General features: G+C 43.2%; 1 protein-coding gene and 1 long non-coding RNA gene across 3 annotated transcripts in view; one reads left to right on the top strand and one right to left on the bottom strand.

The window, feature by feature from the left end:
* The first annotated feature begins 22 nt into the window (after positions 1 to 22).
* The window catches only part of SQOR (sulfide quinone oxidoreductase), a 44,852-nt gene continuing 24,446 nt past the window's right edge, over positions 23 to 20,428 (top strand). Inside the window, exons 1-2 of one of the 2 annotated variants that reach the window (XM_070469352.1) lie at positions 23 to 38; positions 19,581 to 19,831. In XM_070469352.1, coding sequence (XP_070325453.1) covers positions 19,598 to 19,831 — 234 coding nt within the window. In that variant the 5' untranslated portion in view covers positions 23 to 38; positions 19,581 to 19,597. Of the gene's footprint in view, positions 39 to 225; positions 334 to 19,580; positions 19,832 to 20,428 lie in introns of those variants that run through there. The other variant, XM_020912838.2, reaches the window with a different exon arrangement.
* On the bottom strand, positions 1,654 to 3,427 carry LOC110150077 (uncharacterized). The gene is made up of 2 exons (XR_002317641.2): positions 3,023 to 3,427; positions 1,654 to 1,860 (listed from the first exon to the last, which is right to left on the bottom strand). It is a non-coding gene; the product is annotated as an uncharacterized lncRNA (long non-coding RNA).

The following is a 20,428-nucleotide window of genomic DNA, read 5'->3' as shown; positions in this document are numbered from 1 at the left end:
GGTCCCGGCTGCACTGCACGCTGCGCTGGCGGGTAGCGGTGAGTCTGCCCGCCGGCGGTGCCCCTGGCCCGCTTGACCCGCGCCCCCGGCTGTACCCCGGGCGCGCTGGAAGCCCGGGTGTAGTCTGCACTTAGTCTTGGCTCCCCGGGCTGTGGCGCCGGGCGGGGCAGCGGCAGGACCTTTCCGGAACTTTCGTGGGGGGGAGGCTCGCTCTCCCCGCCTCCAGCCTCCGCCCGGGGGCCGGACGGGCCCCAGCAGAGGCCGCGAGCCCTCGCAGGGAGCGGCAGCTTTTGCTGCGCCAACGCTGTGGCCGGAGGCTCCGCGCACCTCTGGGTAAGAGGCATCCCGCGGCCGATATCAGGCACTTGGCCAGGGAAAAGGGACCCGGCGGGGGGAGAGGTCACCCCTAAGGTCTATGGTTAAGCCAGCTCTGTCCCGCATCTGGGACAGCGCGGCCCCTGTGCATCGCGTTCCATTCCGCTTCACACGTTTCTTCTCCACCGGCGGCATCCACAGCTCTTGCAGCCCCTGCAGGAACCTGGGTCTTGCCACGCCCTGGGGTCGTGGAGCTGCTGCCCTGCGAGTGGAGGTTAAAAACCAATGTATCCGTGGCCTTGTGTATGGGCATTTCTTGGTGCCCTGGTGTGTAGGAATTTATGGCATCTTCCACTTGTTGACCGCGTAACCCCAGCGTGGTCCAGCGCCCAAAGGGTTCTCAGCCCCTGGGGGTAGGAGGTGACGTCTGCTGGTCTGCCCACAGTGGGGCGCGTTTATCCACACAGCCTGTGGGACGGACGGGAGGGGGCTCAAGAAGTATCCTTCAGCTATGGCCGAAACCAGCCGTGGAGAGCATTTAGGGCCCGTGCTAAACAGGAACTGGTGGAAAGGGTCCTCTGGTGAAATTGGGGTGCTTTCCTTTCTCTTCTTTTCTCTCGTTTAAAAATAAAAATCCCAACCTAGCCTCTTACTCAAAGACACAGGGAGCAGAGCTCTGGATTTGCCTGGGCTGCCCATTGCTGTGGTGTAGGGTTCTGACCCCCTTTTTTTTTTTTTTGCCATATACCAGTTTGGCAGTTTTGGGGAGACTAAGCACCACTTTTAGGTTCAGTGCTTTTGAAGGTGTAAAATAAAAGGCAGAGTGTTTTAAAGGAATCCTATTCCAAATCACTAGTCCAAATAATAAGAGAATTGATGATGTAGTAGTATATATGCCTTTTAAAAATAATGTGTTAAGTAACATCATCTAGCAGCATCTAATAGCTATCATAATTTTGAAATAGTAATTAACATAAATAATATTTCCAGATTTGGTTAATGCCTGTAATATAAGAAAATATCTGTGATTTCTATTGGTGATAAAGCCATAGGTACTGCTTGTATCTGCTGGGATTTGTTGCCTGAGATGAACGAACTGTTTTGTTACTCAGCTGTGTTAGACTCTTTGCGACCCCATGGACTGTAGCCTGCCAGGCTCCTCTGTCCATGGGATTCTCCAGGCAAGAATGCTGGAGTAGGTAGCTATTCCCTTCTCCAGGGGATCATCCCCACCCAGGGATCGAACCCAGGTCTTCTGCATTGCAGGTAGATTCTTTACCATCTGAGCCACTATATAAAATTGAAGGAAGTGCTAAATTTGTTAGTAATGAGTGAAAATGAAGATATAAATGTTTATTTTCTACCCAAGTTCCTGGTTAAGTGGAAGGTACTGCCCAGGAAGTCAGGTCACATGACTTCTGATCTTGATGCTTCCACTGACTAGCAGCATGAGCTTGTCTTTGGGACTTCTTTTCACCTTGATTTCTTCATTGTACCGTGGAGACAATCATACTTTCCCCTGAGTTTAAGGTGTCCAGTCTATACCTGGCACAAAGGAGTGAAATAAGTACTGTTTATTAGAACTTGTTGGCCCTCTCTGGACCCCAAGCCATTGCCCTTATGTCCCCAATCCTGGTACATAGAATGTGGTGGTGGTTCAGTCGCTGAGTCGAGTCCGATTCTTGCCATCCTATGGAATGTAGCCCTCCATGCTCTTCTGTCCATGGGATTTCCCAGGCAGGATTACTGGAGTGGGTAGCCATTTCCTTCTCCAGAAATTAGTCAATAAATATTTTTTGAATGAATAAGTACATTGGAAATTATTGCTTGTAACTACAACTAAAAAACTCAGAATTTATCCAGGGGACAGCTGGTGGTTTGTGAAATGACTGCTTAAAATAATTTGGGTTTCTTTTTCCTAGTGGCTGAACACATCTGGAGCTGGAATGCTTGAAATGTCAGCCAGGGCCCTTGGGTCTATGTGTGTGGGTCTTTGTGACTAGTGTTCTGCCAGAGAAAATGAAATTTCGTGTTGATAGGAAACTAAAACTCCTTTGCAGAACAGTTTCTCCTCCATCTTACCCGTGTCTAGGCTCGTTATTTTGATGTGATGTAACACAGGAAGTTGTCTTATAGGGAGTGGAGACTGATCCATGATGAGGCATTTCTGGGCCCAGTGGCACATTTCTCTTTCCTCTTTTCTTTTCACCTTCCCCTGCCCCATTGCACATTACCCTTGAAGATTTGGTAAATAGGAGCAGTAGATGGAAGTTGCTACAGGCTGGCCAGATTAGATCTAAAGCCAGCTAGCTGCTTCTTGATGCGCAGCCTTAAAAGTCTATGTAATCCAATAAATGTGGATGTTAATAGGAAGAAGAAAATCAGACTCAGCCAGTGACCCCTGTGATTTACTTTGTAAAATTGCTAAGTTGGGGTGGAAAGATGGGGAGAGAACTTTGTAAAGAACAGTAAATTTAGAGCACACTGGGGCTCTCTATGGCCACAGCTTTGGAAGGGGCAAATACTATTATTACAGACTGAATTGCATCCCCTCAAAAATTCGTATGTCGAAATCCTAATCCCCATACCTTAGAATCTGACTGTTCAGAGAGAGAGCCTTTAAAAAGGAATTAAAGTTAAATGAGCTCATAAGGGTAGGACCCTAATCCATTATGACTAGTGTCTTTATAAAAAAAGGAAAAGATACCAGGGGTGCAAGTAGACACAAGACCACAGGAGGACGGAAGGAGGCCCAGGTCTAGGAGAGACGCCGCAGGAGAAACTATACATGCTGACAACCTCGATTTTGGACTTCTAGCCTCTAGAATAGTGAGAAACGAATCTCTGCTGTTTGAGCGATCCAGTTTGTGGTATCTTGTTATGAAAGCCTGAGCAGAATACTCTACAGGCTGAGGAATGTTAGATGGAATGTGAACTCTTCATTCTCTTTCTTCCTTTGTTACACTGACCTTCAAGGCTGTGTGTTCCAAATGATGCTGCTAAAAGATGGAGGAGGAAGGCTCAACTCAAATAAGTTTGTTTTTGCTGAGCTACTGACATTTCTGGTTCAATTTTTGCTGTAGGGTAGCCTTATGTTAATAAGGCAGACTAATTAAATCTGGACTTTGCCCTTTGAAAACAAAAGCTTAAGCATCTGACCCTTTGGTTCTGCAGATCCTTGGGGTGAACCCTCCATGCCACACGTCTGGTTGTGAGTAGGGTTGACTCCCAGGGTAACTAGGAATATCAAAGTGAAAAGAGTTGGTTAATATAGCAATATTATACTGCTGTCATTACATAGGGCCTCAAGGGCCCCTGATCTTGAACTTCCAGCCTCCAGAACTGTTAGACATAAATTTCTGTCATTTAGCTTGTTTTTTTTTTTTTCCTTGTTTGGTTTTGTTTTTAAGGGCAGCCTAGCAAGTAAATGGCAACCCACTCCAGTATTCTTGCCTGGAGAATCCCAGGGACAGGGGAGCCTGGTGGACTGTCGTCTATGGGGTCGCACAGGGTCGGACACGACTGAAGCGACTTAGCAGCAGTAGCAGCAAGTAAATAGATCTGGGCACTCTATTCTAAGTCGTGATCCCAGCAGGTCCTTCACTTTCTCTTAGGACCCCTCTCCCTTACCTACCTAAGAGAATCTCATATGCTCTTTCTAGAGATACTCTGTATTGTCCCTTGGATCCTGTCTGAGGTTGTTAAGGCCTTCTTCCCCTTCGTGATCCTGACAGTTAGGAAAAAACAGAACTTGACATCTTAAGCAAATGACCAGCCTAGCTGCTGAGCCATGTGTTCAGAGTAGATGCTTTATAATTGCATGGTGGATGATGGGTTGATGGTGCTGGTGATGATTCTTAAGGACCATGGGGGTAATTCCTTTCTAATCATAATGATTTTCCAAGTTTTGACCCTAGCTTGGTCCTCAGGGAGCTTTCATTCCATGCAGCAGCTCCGGCCCTATCTACAGTGATAGAAAGGAGATACCTCTGTCTTTATCCTGGGACCAGTCTCTGACTTCTGGGGCCTATGGTGATTTTACCCTACATGCTTTCTTTTTTCCTTGGCAGTTTGCTTTAAGGCAGCCCATGATGTCTTCATAGGAAAATAATGGGTTTTAATAATCACCTCGCTTACAGTACAGAATGTGAGAGCATCCCAAGGAGGTTCTGGGTTTAGTAGATGTGGTTTTGTGTTTCTGTGAGCCTGTGAATGGTGCTCAAGGTGGGGGACTAGATATCCTATTTTCTGGCCAACTGGGTTTGCATGGTAATCATGAGTCTTTCAAGGTCTAGGTAGTCAAATCTAAGCTTGTTTTGAGTCACAGAGAAGGAGAGGCCTTTAAAGTCAGCTGGACGAAGTGACTTATTTTATACTTCTGGAAATGGACTCAAAGTGGTTGTGACTTGCCCATGGCTCCACAATGTCTGTTTTCTTACTTATAAAAAACAGGGATAATAATACCAACCTCTCAGGTTGTTGTGAGAAATTATGTGAAGAACATAGCCTGTCTCATCACATAGAAAACCTTCAGTGATTTTTTTTTTTTCCTGGTATTTTTCTTGTTTCTGGGATAGTGCACAGCGGCTCCCAGTGGATCATGGTCAGACTTGGGGGAACAGAAAGGGAGATATGGTTTCCATTCTGATTATGTTCAAGGCCTGGTTACAAACCCTTGTCATTCTTTGCTGCAATAACTCAGAGCCCAGTCAATTTAAAGAGCTGGTAGAACAAGTATTCCCATTTGAGTATCTGCTTGTGAACCTGTTTCCCTTTCCCCCTCATTTAGAGGATCACAATGTTTAGAGAAGGATGGGACCTTTGAACCTATGCAATTCAATCCTTTATTCCATTGTTGAAGAAAACATGACTCAGAATAGTTAAGGACGAGCCCTGCCTGGCACTACCTGGAACGTGGATTTGGGTCTCTAACTGCTGACATATCCTCATATGAGGCTTACGCAGTAATGGGGAACTATGTCATTTATCTAGATGTAGGAAAGACATGAGCTTTAGGAACCTGGCACACCCGTTACCTGGTACCCCCTCATTCTGTCCTAACCATTAAAGGATTGAATTTGGCATCTCTTCAATCACATTCAAAGAACACTTGTATAACATAATTAAAGAGTCTCTTCTCATTGTGTTAAGACCTCACACGCTGGATTCCAGGCAACAATATGCCTGACAAATTGGCCAGTCCCTGTTTATAATGAAACTCCATTCCTCAGAGTCTTCTTGTATGTGAAACTCTGAGTGGGAATCACAGCACTCCTGAGGCTGATGCATACTTTTATTGTGATCATTGAGTGGGTTCAGGAGGCCAAGGCAAAGCTGGATCCTTTCTGTGTGACTGGAAGCAAATTAATTCTATGTTAGGCTCCTCCTCCCCTGTGTGTCTTGTTCTACAGTCTCAGGATGGACATGCACAGGCTTATGCAAATGTTGAAACCTTCAGTATACTTACTTGACTGAAGGCCAACTGTGAATGGTGGGGTAAAAGGGGAGCTAAATTGTGATGTTTTATGCACTAGAACATGAGCGGTCGAGCTCCCATTGGCTAAAGCAAGCAAGGAAATAAGGCACTTCCCCCCATATAATTCAGTCAAAACCTGAAATTTTTCAGTTGCAATAATCCAATTGACTGACATTTTCCCCTTTTCTGGAGCTGTAATGTGAGCTAATTTCCCTTCCATGAACAGAGTTTGTTTTCTGCTTAGTTAATGTATGGTTTGGTGAAATCATCAGTCCTTGCCTATTATGAGGCTTTCTGACTCTGAAATGTATATAGGCTAGGAAAACTTGTAGGAAATTTCTCAGCAGCAAAGGGAGCCAGTGTTTCATTGCTGCAGCCTCATTAGTAACACTTAATCAGCAATTCTTTAAAGAAAATTCCTACAGTTTCCTCCCAAAGAGTTAGGGAACTAAAGAACCCCAGTGTGACTCTAAGCCCTGAATCATCAAGGAGCTGTGAGGAATTGTTTCCTGGATCTATTTGCTCCTGGTCCACTCCTAGAGCACTAGTCTCACAGCTTAATGTTTAAACAAACATTTGGCATTGCAGCAGCTCTAGAGGTAGAGTTCTGACATGGCCCTGCAGGCCTAAATGAAGGTTGCTCCATTTTCTTTATTTGTTAACAAAATAGTAATCCAGTTCCTGAATACACAGGCGATGCCATTACTCAAGGGGAGGTGAGTCAAGAGGACGGTTGCTGCCTGCGTAACCCCTCCGTGGGCTCCGCTCCTCTGGTTCTCAGGGTTCCCGAAGGGTGTGGTTTCCTTCTCTCCCCTGGTGCGTTGGACCTTTGCTGCGCTTTGAGTAATCCAACTCCGTGACTTACACCCTCTCTTCCATATAGCCCCCCAGAGCAAGGTCCCATTTCACATCCTTCCTTCTTTATCCCCTGTGGCTAATTTGTCACAAAAATTGCTTCAACATGGGTTTTGCATTCACACCTTCATCTCTGTTCTCATGTCTATTCCACACCCTTGCTGGTTCCTCAGTTTCTGAATCAGCCACTGAATGACCTTGACATCCCTGGTCTTCCTCATCCGGGGCTCCTCAGTGCTTAGCACAGTGCCTGGCACATAGTAAACACTCAACAATGCTGAATTCAACTGATCTGCTCTCAGTCATCCTCCCAGCTCCCCCACAGGGGTCTTCTTCAGTTTCCTTAAGAGCTTCCACGGGCTCTCATTGCCTTTAGCAGGGACCACAGCTCACACGCAGCCAGGGCTGAGCGGTAACAAATACGACTCTTGGCTCTGTGGGGCTGGGTGAGCTTTAACTTCGTCCAGGGTATAGATGGGCAGTTCCAGCCGAGAGCTGGCATGGGAGACTGTGAGCTTAGGGTTGTCAGAGAGGCCAATGACCTGGAATTTTGAAGGTGTGTGTGTGCTCCCTTCAGTCGTGTCTGACTCTTTGCAACCCCATGGACTGTAGCCTCCAGGCTCCTCTGTCCATGGAATGCTCCAGGCAGGAATACTGGAGTGGGTTGCCATGCCCTCCTCCAGGGGATCTTCCCAACCCAGGCACTGAACCTGTGTCTTTTATGTCTCCTGCATTGGCAGGTGGGTTCTTTACCAGTAGCGCCACCTGGCATATTCAAAATTTTTAATGTTGGTACTAATTCAGAATTTAGGCAGAATTTGTGAGTCAAACACAGCTCTGGTCTGCATTGGGCCTGCAGGTTGCTTCTTTGTGACCCTTAGATTAGATGACTATTGTCTAGGATTAAGCTTCCAACCCCAAGCTTTACTTACGTATGCCCACCCAGTCTTCTTTCTCCCTCTTCCCAGAGGCCTCTGGCTTAGACTCCCTTCCTCCTTGCCCACAGTTGTGCCATGCACATTCTAGGTGATTCTGTTTCCTAAATCTCTTAACTGCCCCAGATTAGCCCAGACAGGCCCTTGCCTAGACTTCCCTGTTTCTGCCCTCTCTCTTCAGCTGCCTCGATGTCAACTTTGGCTTTTGTTTTGCTTTGTTCTCCTGCAGGGGCCCTTCCTACCTCTCATTCAATCGTTCTCTTTCCCTTTTCTCTGTCTTATCTAAATTTTTATTTGTATTTCTAATGCTTACACTGTATTAGGCCCTTATCATTACACCTGGACCTCTGCACTAGTCTCCTGATTTCCAGAACTGGTTTTGCCTCTCCTTCGATTTAATTTCTCCCTGACACTAGATTCATTTTCTCAAAGCTGCCTCCTCTGTTGTATCACTTCTTAAAACTTTTTTTGTTTTTCAGTATAAAGCCTCAATTCCCTAGCATGGCCCTTTATAATTGGACTGTGATGTTTCTTTATTATCTACTCCTCTCAATGTCAGTCAATTCTGGTTGGCCTTCCCAGCTTATTAGTCATGGTCTTGGGAAACACTTGGCATGCTTAAGGCTGTTAAGAGGGTTTAATGAAACAACTGTTTACAAAGGTGTGGGCAGGGTTAGAGGGAACCAGCAAGGGTAGTGAAGCAAATGTATTTGATTTGGGGCCTGAAGACGCAAGCAGAGGGAGTGATTACTGGCACCTTGAGAAAAAGGTGTAGCTGAGGAGAAGGGCCACCCCACAAGAGCCAAGACCTTTGGCTGGAGGAATCCAGTTTTGCTGAGCCAAAGCTTGGTTGGGAGGGGTCCGGACAACAAATATCCTAATTTCATTCTTTTCCCATCCTCTAATCTTCTGGTGGCTCCCATTGGCTGAATCCAACTGGAAGCCCGAGGACCAGGGAGGCCAACTGATGCCCATCTCACAGGTCAGCTGTCAGGGCTTGGAGAGAGCAGAGAAGGCTGGGGGGAGGCCTGGAGGGTGGTAGCCCACTCTTTTACTTACTTATGCTGTTCCATCCCCTTGATGTACCCTTGCATAGCATCTCCACTTGTCCAAATACTGCCAGTCTTGTATCTCTTGCTCAGGTCATGTCTGTTTCACCAAACTTTCATTGGTTATTTCTTCTCTCCTCAAAACACCGGAGGTGTTTAGCTCCTACTGATTATATTGCATTTTGCTTCTTCAAGTTAAGTCTAAGAACTGGGATATAAACCCAGAGTTTTTGAAGCCAACCCCAACTTTCCTCCCCACCCCCATCCGTAGATGATGTAGGTGGTGAAAAATACAGGTGCCTCATTTTTTGGCAGCTGTTCTTGAGAAGGTGGCTGGAGAGTGCTACACTCTTGGTAGGGTAAAGAGGTTTTCTGCCTGCTGCCCCCAACTGTCTGGACCCAAGGGATGACAAGAAGGGCTCAGATACTCCATAAGTGTTGTGAAGATAGATGGGACCAGAGTCTTGAACCATTGAACCAGAGTCTCAAACCATCTGACAATTTCAGACTCTCTGGGAAAACAGATGCGTCAAAATGCCAACAAATAAATGATGACCACAAGAAAGTTCTAAGAAGAGCAGGATAGGTACTACAGTTTGTAGACCAGCCTGGCTGGAGGCACTACAGAAGCTGGGACTTGGGCTGGACTTTGGGCCATGGCTAAGATGAAGAAACGGCAGGAGGGAGCATTTCATGAAGGTGTTATAGTGGAGGGTGAGGGACTAATGTGTTCTCCATTCCACTAGAATGCAAGTTCTGTCAGCACAAGGACCTGATGTGACATGTTCACTGTTCTATTCCCAGCATCCAGTACAGCTTCTGTCATAATGAGGGATAAGATCTCAGTTACTGCCTTAGTCCTCTTGGGCCCCTATAACAATTATAGTAGCCCCCTCTTATTGGTGGGGGAATATGTCCCAAGACCCCTTCAGTGAATGCCTGAAAGCATGCATAGTACTGAACCCTGTATATACTGTTTTTCCCTCTACCTACACATCTGTGAAAATGTTTAACTTATAAATTAGGTACCATAAGAGATTAACAATAAGAATAAAATAGAACAATTAGAACAGTGTAGTATAATGAAAGTTGTGTGAATATCATCTCTCAAAATATCTTATTTATGAATTTAATATGAATTTAATTTTCCATCCCAGCTAAGCAATGGGATGATAAGATAAACACTAAACACTCGGGTTGTAACTTTTACAGTCTGAGGTGTGACAACAAACTAAGCATGAATTTCTTTTTCTTCTTCACAGTCTCATGATAGGTTTGTTCTTACCATACCACTTACCAATCTCAGCATAAGGTTTTTTTCTTTTTTTTTCCTTTATTGAAAACTTTCACCTTTTAATTTAAAGGAAGTACTTTACGGCTTTTTTTGGCCTTATTCAAATTGTCAGAATCATTACTCTTGTGTTTTGGGACCTTTATTAAGTAGAAGAAGGGTAACCTGAACACAAACACTGCAATACAGTTGATCTGATAGCTGGGGTGGCCACTAGGTGATTGACTGGTGGAAAAAGCTGGACGAAGGGCTGTCATGTCCCAGGTGGGATGCAGCAGGATGGTGTGAAATTTCATCACTCAGAGTAGCATGCAGGTTAGACTTTGTGAATTGTTTATTTCTGAAATGTTCCATTTAATATTTGTGGACTGCCATTCACTCTAGATAACTGAAACCATGGAAAGTGAAACTGTGAACAAGGGGAATGTGGTACCACAGACATATGCTGCTGTTTAGTTCCTAAGTCATCTCTGACTCTTTTGCGACCCCGTGGGCTGTAGTTTGCCAGGTTCCTCTGTCCATGGGATTTCCCAGGCAAGAGTACTGGAGTGGGCTGCCATTTCCTTCTTCAGGGCATCTTTCAGACCCATGGATCAAACTGGTGTCTCCTGCATTGGCAGGTGGATTCTACCATTGAGCCACCTAGGAAGCCTGTACCAAAGACTAGCTGGCTTATGTACAACAGAAATTTATTTCTTGTAGTTCTAGAGCCAAGTCCAAGATCAAGGTACTGGCATGATTGGGTCAGGGCCGACGTCATTTCTTTGTGTCCTCACATAGTAAAAGGGGTGAGGGATCTTTCTGGACCCTCTTTTATAAGGGCACTAATACTATTCATGAGGGCTCCACCCCCAGGACCTAATCAACTCCAGAGGCCCCACTTTCTGATTAATACCATAACCTTTGGAAGTTAACATTTCAACATGTGGGTTTTTTTTGGGACACAAATGTTTGGGCCATGGAGTGAATTAACTGATGGTTGGATTTATTTAGTACCTTTACATGTCAGATGTATATGTGATGAATGAAAGTAGAACTTCATTCAGAGAAACTGTATTGGGTGTGGAGGAAAACATAAACACTTTCAAGCTAGGAAAAAAAAAAAAAGATATGCACACATCTCATTACCTTTAATTTTCCAATATTTAAATTTGACTTTCTAACATTAAAAAAACAAAACTTTCCCCTGAAATTTGGCTCACCTTGTTCTTGGCCTGCATTATCAGCAGCTGGCAAGCTCTGCTGTTCTTCCATTAGCATCTAAAGCTACTAGACTGGGAATGGGACCAGGGTGGATGGGGAAATTGCTATGTGTCAGCACAGGTCCTTGTGTGTAGCAAGTATGCAATGCATACTTGTGGAAACAGTCTTAGCTATAGCAGAATTGTGATGATGCAAATTTCATGTGACTCTTTCTTTCCATAAAGATATACTTGCACATTAAGTGTTGCTAAATGTAATTTAATCTGAATACCTTTTGTGTAGGAGACAAATCTGTAAATAAAAATATAGCTTAGACAGTGCTTTTTGAGCACTTCTGATTGATGACACTTCCCTTTTTATCAAGGTTAAATGGGTAAAAAAGACACGAGAACTTTCCTTGGTGAGGAAGATATCTTGTTTCAATACCACAGGTGAAAGAGTGTGACAAAAGAAAGGAAGGCCCCATGCTGTAATCTTCAGGAGTAATTATTGCATTAAAAAATCATACCATAACTGTGTTATTTAATTGTAAAATTTGGCCCACTCATTCACATAATTATAGCATTCAACAGTAATACATAATTAAATTGCTTTTTAAATGCCACCTGACAGTTGAGCGGATTTGCAAGGAGGAGAAGAGCAAAATTTGTTAAACATGTAAAATCTTCCATCTGACTGAATAGTAATGAATGCATTTTGGTGTAAGTATATTAAAATGTACCTGAGATTTGTTTTCAATCAGGCATGGTGAGACCAGCCCATCAGGAGATGACTGCCATGAAAGATGAAGCTTTGACTCCCAGTTCCCTAGGAACAGGAGGCCTGCTCCACCACATTGGGTCACATGGGGAAGCCCTCAGATTGGTCAGGAGGCAGGCAAATTAAGGGGAAAGCATGGACAAAACCTGGGTTTCCCTGGTGGCTCAGATGGTAAAGAATCAAGACCTGGGTTTGATCCCTGGGTTGGGAAGATCCCCTGCAGATGGGAATGGCTACCCACTCCAGTGTTCCTACCTGGAGAATCCCATGGACAGAGGAGCCTGGCGGGCTATGGTCTATGGGGTTGCAAAGACTTGGCCACGACTGAGTGACTAACACTTTCACTTTTCATGGGCAAAACGTATGGTCTGATTTTCATGAGGCAGGGGGAGCAGACTGACCAGGTTTGGTGCTGGCTAATTTGAATAATTTTAGTGGACTCTGGACTGTAGGGGCTGCCCTTGTTGTCTTGATGTCTGGCTCTGGGATGATTAGAGGCGAGGAATATTGCCTTCTGGAATGTAAAAGCCAGGCAGAGGAAGTGGTTCAAGTTTGGGCTCTGGTTTGGCTGGTATAATTACCAAAGGTGTGCTTCCAGGCTGAGGTGTTTACATTTTTAGAAGTTGGCTAGTCCTAGAAACAATTTCTTTAGGACTAACAAAACCCCCAGATGTCAGACAATCATAAAATACAGAAATTAAAAATGTGATTAATACAATAGGATTCAGAATATCTCCAGGAAGGTTTCAGGAAGTGTCTTATCCATTGCCACTGATAAATGCTGCAGATATGCCTACAGACTTGACTTGCATGTGCTTCAGATTGAGATGTGATCACATTAAGGAACCATAGCATTTTGAGGGGCAGTGTGTGTCACTTTCATGGCAATCCAGTCATGGCGACAATTTCCCTTTGAAAGTTTAAGTCAGAGGGTGTGATGGCTACTGTTATGTATCAACTTGACTGGGCCATAGGGTGCCCAGACATTTGGTTAAACATTACTCTGGGTGTGTCTATGAGAGTGTTTCTGGAGGAATCAGTAGACAGGGTAAAGAAGGTTGCCCTCCCCACTGTGGGTGGTGTCATACAATTAGCTGAAGGTCTGAATAGAACAAAAATGCTGACACTCCCATGAGTAACAGAGATCTCAGAAGAATCCTGAATCACCAAGGATCCAGACATTTATTATGACTTATTTTCTCATTCAATATTATCTAATTTTGTATCTATAAGTTTGGTCCCCAAGTTGTATAGGCTTCCCTGCCCATAAAACTTGGATCTGCCTGTGAGGCTGCCCTTCTGGGGCATGGCATGTGAGGGCCCAGCAAAGAGGTCGTCCTGAGATCTAGAGCTGGAGAAGGTCCAGACTGGGAGCTTACCACCTCTGAATTGCTGGCACCTTCTAATGCCTGCATTGCTGCTCCTAAGGGCATTCAGGAAAAATTGCTTTTCACAGAAAGAACTCATTGTGGCTCTGGTCTAGCTGCAGATTCAAGCGGCCTTTGGGAGATCACCTTGGGTCTCTGAGCCTCAGTTTTCCTATTTGTAAAGTGCTATCAATACCTCCAGTGTAGGCTCAGGTATGGGCCTTATGAATTGTAAAGTTCTAGGCACATGGGAGGGAAGTATGATTATAATTGTGTTGCTACTTGTATTTCTATCATCTTGCTATTACTTGGAATATGCATAGCCGTAGCATTTCAGTGACTAAAGAGCAAAGCTAATGTCCATCCTGGCACACTGTTTTTTGCTGTTTCATTCATTCTAATTTTTTTTTATTGTGGAAACTTTCCAGAATATACAAAAAAAAAATCACAGATTGCCACAAGGAATGCCCATATAATTCCATAAATTGGCTTGAAATTATTATCAACTCTGAAATAATGCCATTTGTAGCAACATGGATGGACCTAGAGATTATTATACTAAGTGAAGTAAGTCAGACAGAGACAAATATCATATGATATCACTTATATGTAGAATCTGAAAAAATGGTACAAATGAATTTATTTAAAAAACAGAAATAGACTCACATAGAAAACAAACTTATGGTTACCAAAGGGGAAATGAGGGGCAGGGATAAATTTGAAATTTTGGATTAACAGATACAGATCCATATAAAATAGATAAACAGCAAGGACCTACTACTGTATAGCACAGGGAACTATATTCAATATCTTATAATAACCTATAATGGAAAATAATCTGAAAAAGTATGTATACATACATACACACATACATATATATATATCTGAATCACTTTGCTGTATACTTGAAATGTAAATCAATTATACTTCAATAAAAAGTTAAAATTTAAAAAATATTATCAACTCATGGCCAATCTTGTGTCATCTACACTCCTACCTGTCACTTGTAATATTGTCAAGCAAATCCAAATGATTTCAACTGTAAGAATATCAGTATGTGTTCTTAAATTTTAAGAGCCCTTAAAAATTATATTAATATCAATACTATTATTCTACCTGGCTCATTCCCCCCAAAACTTAAATTTTTTCTTCCAATTTGCTTAGTAATCTAAAATTAAAAAAAATATTTAAATTTAATTTTATTTTTTTAGCTAAAATTTAATATCATATTTTCCCTCCCATCTCACTCCATGGGGCATAATCTATGTTATATCTGAATGTGAATAAAATTCAGCTGGTAGGCATTTTCCTTGAGTTATCTCTTAAGTCTAATGCTGTGAGACTCCTCAACCGAGGAGTCAGTTTGAATTAAACTCTCCTCTTCAATTAGTGATGACCTTAAGCAGGTACTCCACTTTACACTAAACTTCAATTTTCTTGTCTGTAAAATGGGGATACTAACACTCTCTTTACAAAGTTGTTGTAAGGAGTCTGTCTCTGAGATAGCGTAAGTACAACTAAAACACTCAGTAAGTGTTAGCTGTTCCTGTTATGACAGTCTCTCCCTGCTTTTTCTTATTGAATCCTGTCTTCTGGAAGTAGTTTGGTGGAGAGAGAGAAATAACTGAAGATAGCCTAAGTTAAAAGGCCCGGACAGCCCAAGGAGGAGGAGCTAATGGAGGAGGAGGAGCCTTCCAGGCATTTTGCCGCCTGGGCACTAGTTGTAAGCCCCACTCCTGTTGTGTGTGGATGAGGTTCACTTGTGTCTCAGGGACTGGGGCCCGCAGAGAGCCAGAACTAAAGGACTTCACAGCTCTGTGTAAGCTTGATAGGGAAGCTGGAGGCCCAGAGGGCAGGTAGGAGAAACGGGGAAGGTGGCGAAAGCTGGAGGCTGCCTGTTGTCTGTTTTTCTCATTGGTTTTGAAAGCTTATATGAAGGTGATGTGTTAAAAAGATGGCCTCATGGTTATTGAAACCCAAAGCAAAGAGGGCCCAGCCTGGTGTGGGCTTGAGATAAAATAATAGTGACCCATACAAAGAACCCTCAGTTTCCTCAAGAGCAAAAATAACTGAAAGATTGACTGTAAGTCCTATTGGCCTGATGGATCTTTTGTTAAGATGCTCTGAATAATCCTTGTTTAGAGGTCACCTCTGTTTGAACTCAGCTAAGTGTCCTAGCTGACACCCAGTGAGTGGCATGTCACACGGCCCAGGATTAGGGAGCTCTCGCCTCTGGCAATGTGCACTGATTTTCCCAGAAGGGCTGGCTGTAGAAAGGTGTGGAGTTCCAAAGATTTGTCTGGACCAGGACCCCAGATCAGCAGCCAGCAATGTAAGTAGGAGGTGCCTAGCAGGCTGTCTTACCTTTCAATTAGCGGGGGTTTTACTTCTTCAGTCAGACTACACATATAGTAGAGCATTTATTTTCATTCTTTGAAGGAAGCACTCGATTGATTTAGGATTAATTGAGGAATTTTTATCTAACTTATGACATTATTTAATTAGAACATGTGTTTGATAAATGAAATACATTTATTTCAGTTAAATGTGGCATTTGTTAAAAGAAAGTTAACTTTGCCTTATTGATTCTTTCAAAAAGAGTGTGTGTTTCACTTTCTAAGAGTGTAGAGAGAAAGCAGCTGCGTTTCCTGCATTGTTAGTTGGTAATTCTTATTTCTTAACTTCAGGTACATGTGTTTCAGGCTACCTTCTAGGGAGACTCAGAGACTTAGATTTATGCTCCTTAGTTATTTTGTTGACAGATTTTTAAAAAATTTCTTTGCTGTTGACTCCAGGGTCAAGTTTGGTCTTTTTTTTTTTTTCTTTTTTTTTTCTTTTTCATTCTGGTTCAGATTATGTGGCTTGCTTCCTTCAATTGTCTGGTTTTTCGATTGTTTCTCCAGTCTTGGCTTAGGTCAATGTTCCCACATTCCAAAGTGGGATCTAAATTATGATTTTGCATTATTGTTCTGGTTTCTTTCTGGTCTTTGACTTTGTATCATGCCCTGCCTTCTTTACCAATAATGTTAGATTGTGGTTCTGGTTTTTCTGACCTGAAAGTTAGGATGACGTTATATTGTTAGAATGAGTGTGTTACTGAGATTTTCAAGTGTTTTGAAACTTGGAACATTTCCTCTAACATGTTATTTTATGTTTGTGAAATTTTTGTTTATGGTTGAAATTTGACTGCAAAGGCCAGGACGTTCTGCTTGATGACGATTATTAATGAAGTTGATCGAATTAGTTCAGAGGACTTTGTGTTTATTACTACAGAATCCAGAAATAAGCTATGCGGAACTGCTGAAATAAAATAGAACTTGCCTTCTTGGCTGAATGAGGGAAGTATTTGCATAAACTTTCCTCTTTCAAGAGGAGAACCATGGGGTACTAGGCTGGAAGGGAATTAGGAGGTTGAAGGGCCTCAGATCGTGTGGCTTGAAATCAGAAACTTAGCCAGGCTTTCTTTTAGGTCATTATTTTGTAACTCCATGGAGTTAAGGTTCTGTGTCAGGGGAATTGCCTGGTGGTCCAGTGATTAAGACTCTGCACTTCCACTGTTCAGTCCTTGATCGGGGAACTAAGATCCCACAAGTCATGTGGCCAAAAAAAAACAAAACAAGATGTTGTGTCGGGACCGTGGAAAAGTGGTTTTCCTAAAAGTCAAGTGAGGAGATTTGCTGTCATATAGAAAGGCAGAATATGAGGACTGTCTATTCATCATAAAATATCTTCTTCCCAACCAGAGAGTACCATTCTACTTGGTGATTTCCCCCACTCCTCAATCATTAAGAAACAAAAAACAAACAGAAAACTCAAACAAAAACAAATTGAGTGATTTTTAAAATTTAAAGCTTATTAAAGAAAATGTGAGAAAAGCACATGCAAAGAAGAGGGAAAAAGTAAATTATAGCTATATCAAAACATTGCTACTATTTTAGGTGTCAATTCCATGAAAAAATGGTTTCCCTATTGTGGAAAATATGGAAAATATCTGGATTTTTTTCATTCAAGATTTTCATGTTAGCACTGTTTATTGTTGATAGACATAGTAGATATAGTGGTTTAAAGCAAACACCCTGGCACTTAAGTGTCCAGGTTCAAATCATAATCCACATGTGAGCTCTGCCTCAATTTTATCATCTGTAAAATGGTGATGATGATAGTCAGCTCACAGGTAAAATGTTTGTGTAAAGGACTTAGAACATGTTTGTTATTGTCATCAAAGGACTTAGAACATGTTTGTTATTGTCATCAAAATAGTTTATTATTATAATATTAATGTATGCATATAGTAGAGATTTTATAAGATGCAGAAAAGCAGAAGAAATCAAAATCACCCATTATTCTAAAACCCAGAGAAAACTGCCCATGTTAAAATCTTCTTATTTTTTTAAAATGCATTTTTCAAAAAAAAAATAAATAAATAAAATCCATTTTTCTCTTACATAGTTGAACTTGTATTTCCAATTTATATTCTGATCACAACATAAGCATTTTATATGCTCTTTGTAAACATAATTTGAAAAGACTACATAGGTCATCTTGTGTAACAATATTTTATGTAACCTTTCCTCAAAGTTTGACATGTGGATGGTTATCTCTGTTCCCCCTACCCATTTTAAATAGAAGCAATCATAAATTAGCCTTGGTTAGAACAGTCTGGAACCTGAGCCTTTCCTGGCCAGTCTAGAGCCTGCAGTTGTTTTTTCTGTAACCAGGATGAAATCAGATCCAATCCATAAGCCAGTTAACTCAGATTTGACTGTATTATGAATGAATATGTGAGATATACCTTTGTAGAATCTTGTCTTCTTAAGTAGTAGAGGTTATTTCCTTAGACCTGAGTCCCAGAAATGGGAGAGCAGAGTCAAAGGATGAGAAGTGTTTTTGATAAGAGTCATACTGACTTAAACTTGCGGCAACCGTGAATGAGCCTGCCTCAGTTTCTTTTCTTTTCTTTTTTTTGCCTCAGTTTCTATAACCCTATGTACCCTCCCCCAGATCCAGGTCGCCTGTCAGATCTGAAATACTGAGGAAGTTGTCACGGGTGCCAAAATACTGGAACAGAGTCAATCCTAATTAAAATCATCACTCTGGCTCCTCCTCCTCACTCCTCCAGGGCCCTTTCTTCTTCCTTTCATAGCCTTTCCCCATCCCAACTTTCTCTAATTACCTTGTGTAGCCTTCCTCTTCTCCACCATTGGGAAGTCATATAATTATATTATTCCCATTTAGAAGTTAGTGATCTTAGAAGCTAGAAATGTTATCCCCCAGCTGGGTACTTGCTGGGTACCCTCAGCTGGGTACTTTTTATAAAGGGTTCCTGGAGCATAGGAACCCCCAGGATGGTGCTAGATGATGAAATCTGGGGCTCTGTAATACACAAGGAGGGAGATATTTTGGTCTGGGCCCCTCAACTTACATGATAGATCACATCCAAGATATAAAGCCCGTTCTGAGGATGGGATGAAGTCAAGGCCAGTTTCTGAGTAGCCTTCATTTCCTCACTGTCAAAGCACCAACTGCTAGAGCAGAAACAGCTTTTCTTAAAGGTGAAGTACATCTCTTGGAAAACCTATCAAGGGGAGATTATTTACTGAATTGGATATAATAAAAGACTTGTCAGCAGGATATGCAGATTCTTTACATAAAATATAGCTTTATGATGCTAGGGAAGGGCTCCTTTTATGGCTTTTTAATCATCTGGTTGAAATTGCCAAAGGTGTGGAGGGCCTTTGCTCATGTGTCTGTAGCCAGTGATCTGATTAAATTGCATGTCCCTGGGACAGCAGATCCAGGTACTTCTGAGTGGGACCAAGGCTCTGATTTCTGAGACCTGAACCCTGAGCTGTAGAAGGTAGGTTTCTTGCTGAACTCTCTGTTTTAAGCAAGGTCTCAGGTGGCAAGGAATTGTAGACTCATACATCTCTGATGGACCGAAAAGCCAAAGAAAGAGTTGAAGAATGTGCCAGAGAGAAGAGGGTGACAGTGGTTATGCTAGATGATGCCCTCACTTTAGGGATGGGCAAGGATGGGCACAGGCACGTTATGAGAGAGAGCTTAAAAGCCGAGGTTTACCTGGTTCACACAAAGCCTGCGATGTCCTGAAGGAAGGAGGAGAGGGAGAAATGGAAAGCTTAGCCAGTTGTTAGCCATCGGTGGAGCATTCCCAAGAAGCTCTTGATCACGGCCAGGTGGGAAGGTGCTCTTGAAATAGTGGGAACCAGCTGGAGCCAGCCAGACGCCAGTCTTCCCTTCCTCCCTAAAAGAAAATGCTTTGGTCCCATAGTGGCTCTTTCCTTATTTGGAGTCTTATCTGTTCCTTTGTAGTCTGATCCGGCCTGAAGATGACCTCGCTGGTCTCTGTGGTGTCTAGCTCCCGTGCCCGGCTCTTCGCCTGCTTCCTCAGGCTGGGCTCTCAGCAGGCCAGCCCCCTGCAGCTGCACACGGGGGCCAGCCTCGCAGCCAAGAGCCACTATGAGGTGCTGGTGCTGGGTGGGGGCAGTGGTGGGATCAGCATGGCCGCCCGCATGAAGAGGAAAGTGGGCGCAGAGAACGTGGCCATCGTTGAGCCCAGCGAGGTAAGTCTTCCCCTTAGGAGTGTGTGTTGTGTGTGTTGTGCACGTGCACGTGTGGATTAGGGGCTGAGGTGGGGATGACTGTCATGCCCTGGGCCTCCATGTCCCCAGGTTCATGCTTCTCTTTCTGGGCATGAAAAGCTGGTCATCCAAAAGGATTGGGAGGAGGTGGGGGGAGGGAGAGAGCAGGGACAAATCTCTTGGCTTCTTATGATCTCCTCTGTGTTAGTTTCTTAGAAGTACCATAACAAATGACCATAAACAGCATGGCTTAAAACAGATAATTTATCCCCCCACAGTTCTGGAGGCTGGAAGTGCAAAACCAAGGTGTTAGCAGGGCCATGGTTCCTCTAAAGGCTGTTCAGGGCAAGGGGAGGCTGTCCCATGCCTCTCTCCTAGCTTCTGTGGTTGTGGACAGTCCTTGGTGTTCCTTGGCTGGTCATGCATTACTCCAGTCCCTGCCTCTGTCTTCACATGGCCTTCTCTATGTGTGCCACTAGTGTTGGCACAAGACCTTTCTACAAGGACACCAGTCATTGGATTAGATTTTAGAGACAATCTAATGGATAAACATTAGACAGTTGAGGACACTCTAATCCA

This window comes from Odocoileus virginianus, chromosome 6 (genome assembly GCF_023699985.2).
Source record: "Odocoileus virginianus isolate 20LAN1187 ecotype Illinois chromosome 6, Ovbor_1.2, whole genome shotgun sequence".
NCBI lineage: Eukaryota > Metazoa > Chordata > Mammalia > Artiodactyla > Cervidae > Odocoileus > Odocoileus virginianus.
The sequence above is the reverse complement of the archived record's forward strand: the minus strand, read 5'-3'. Positions and strand labels throughout refer to the sequence as shown.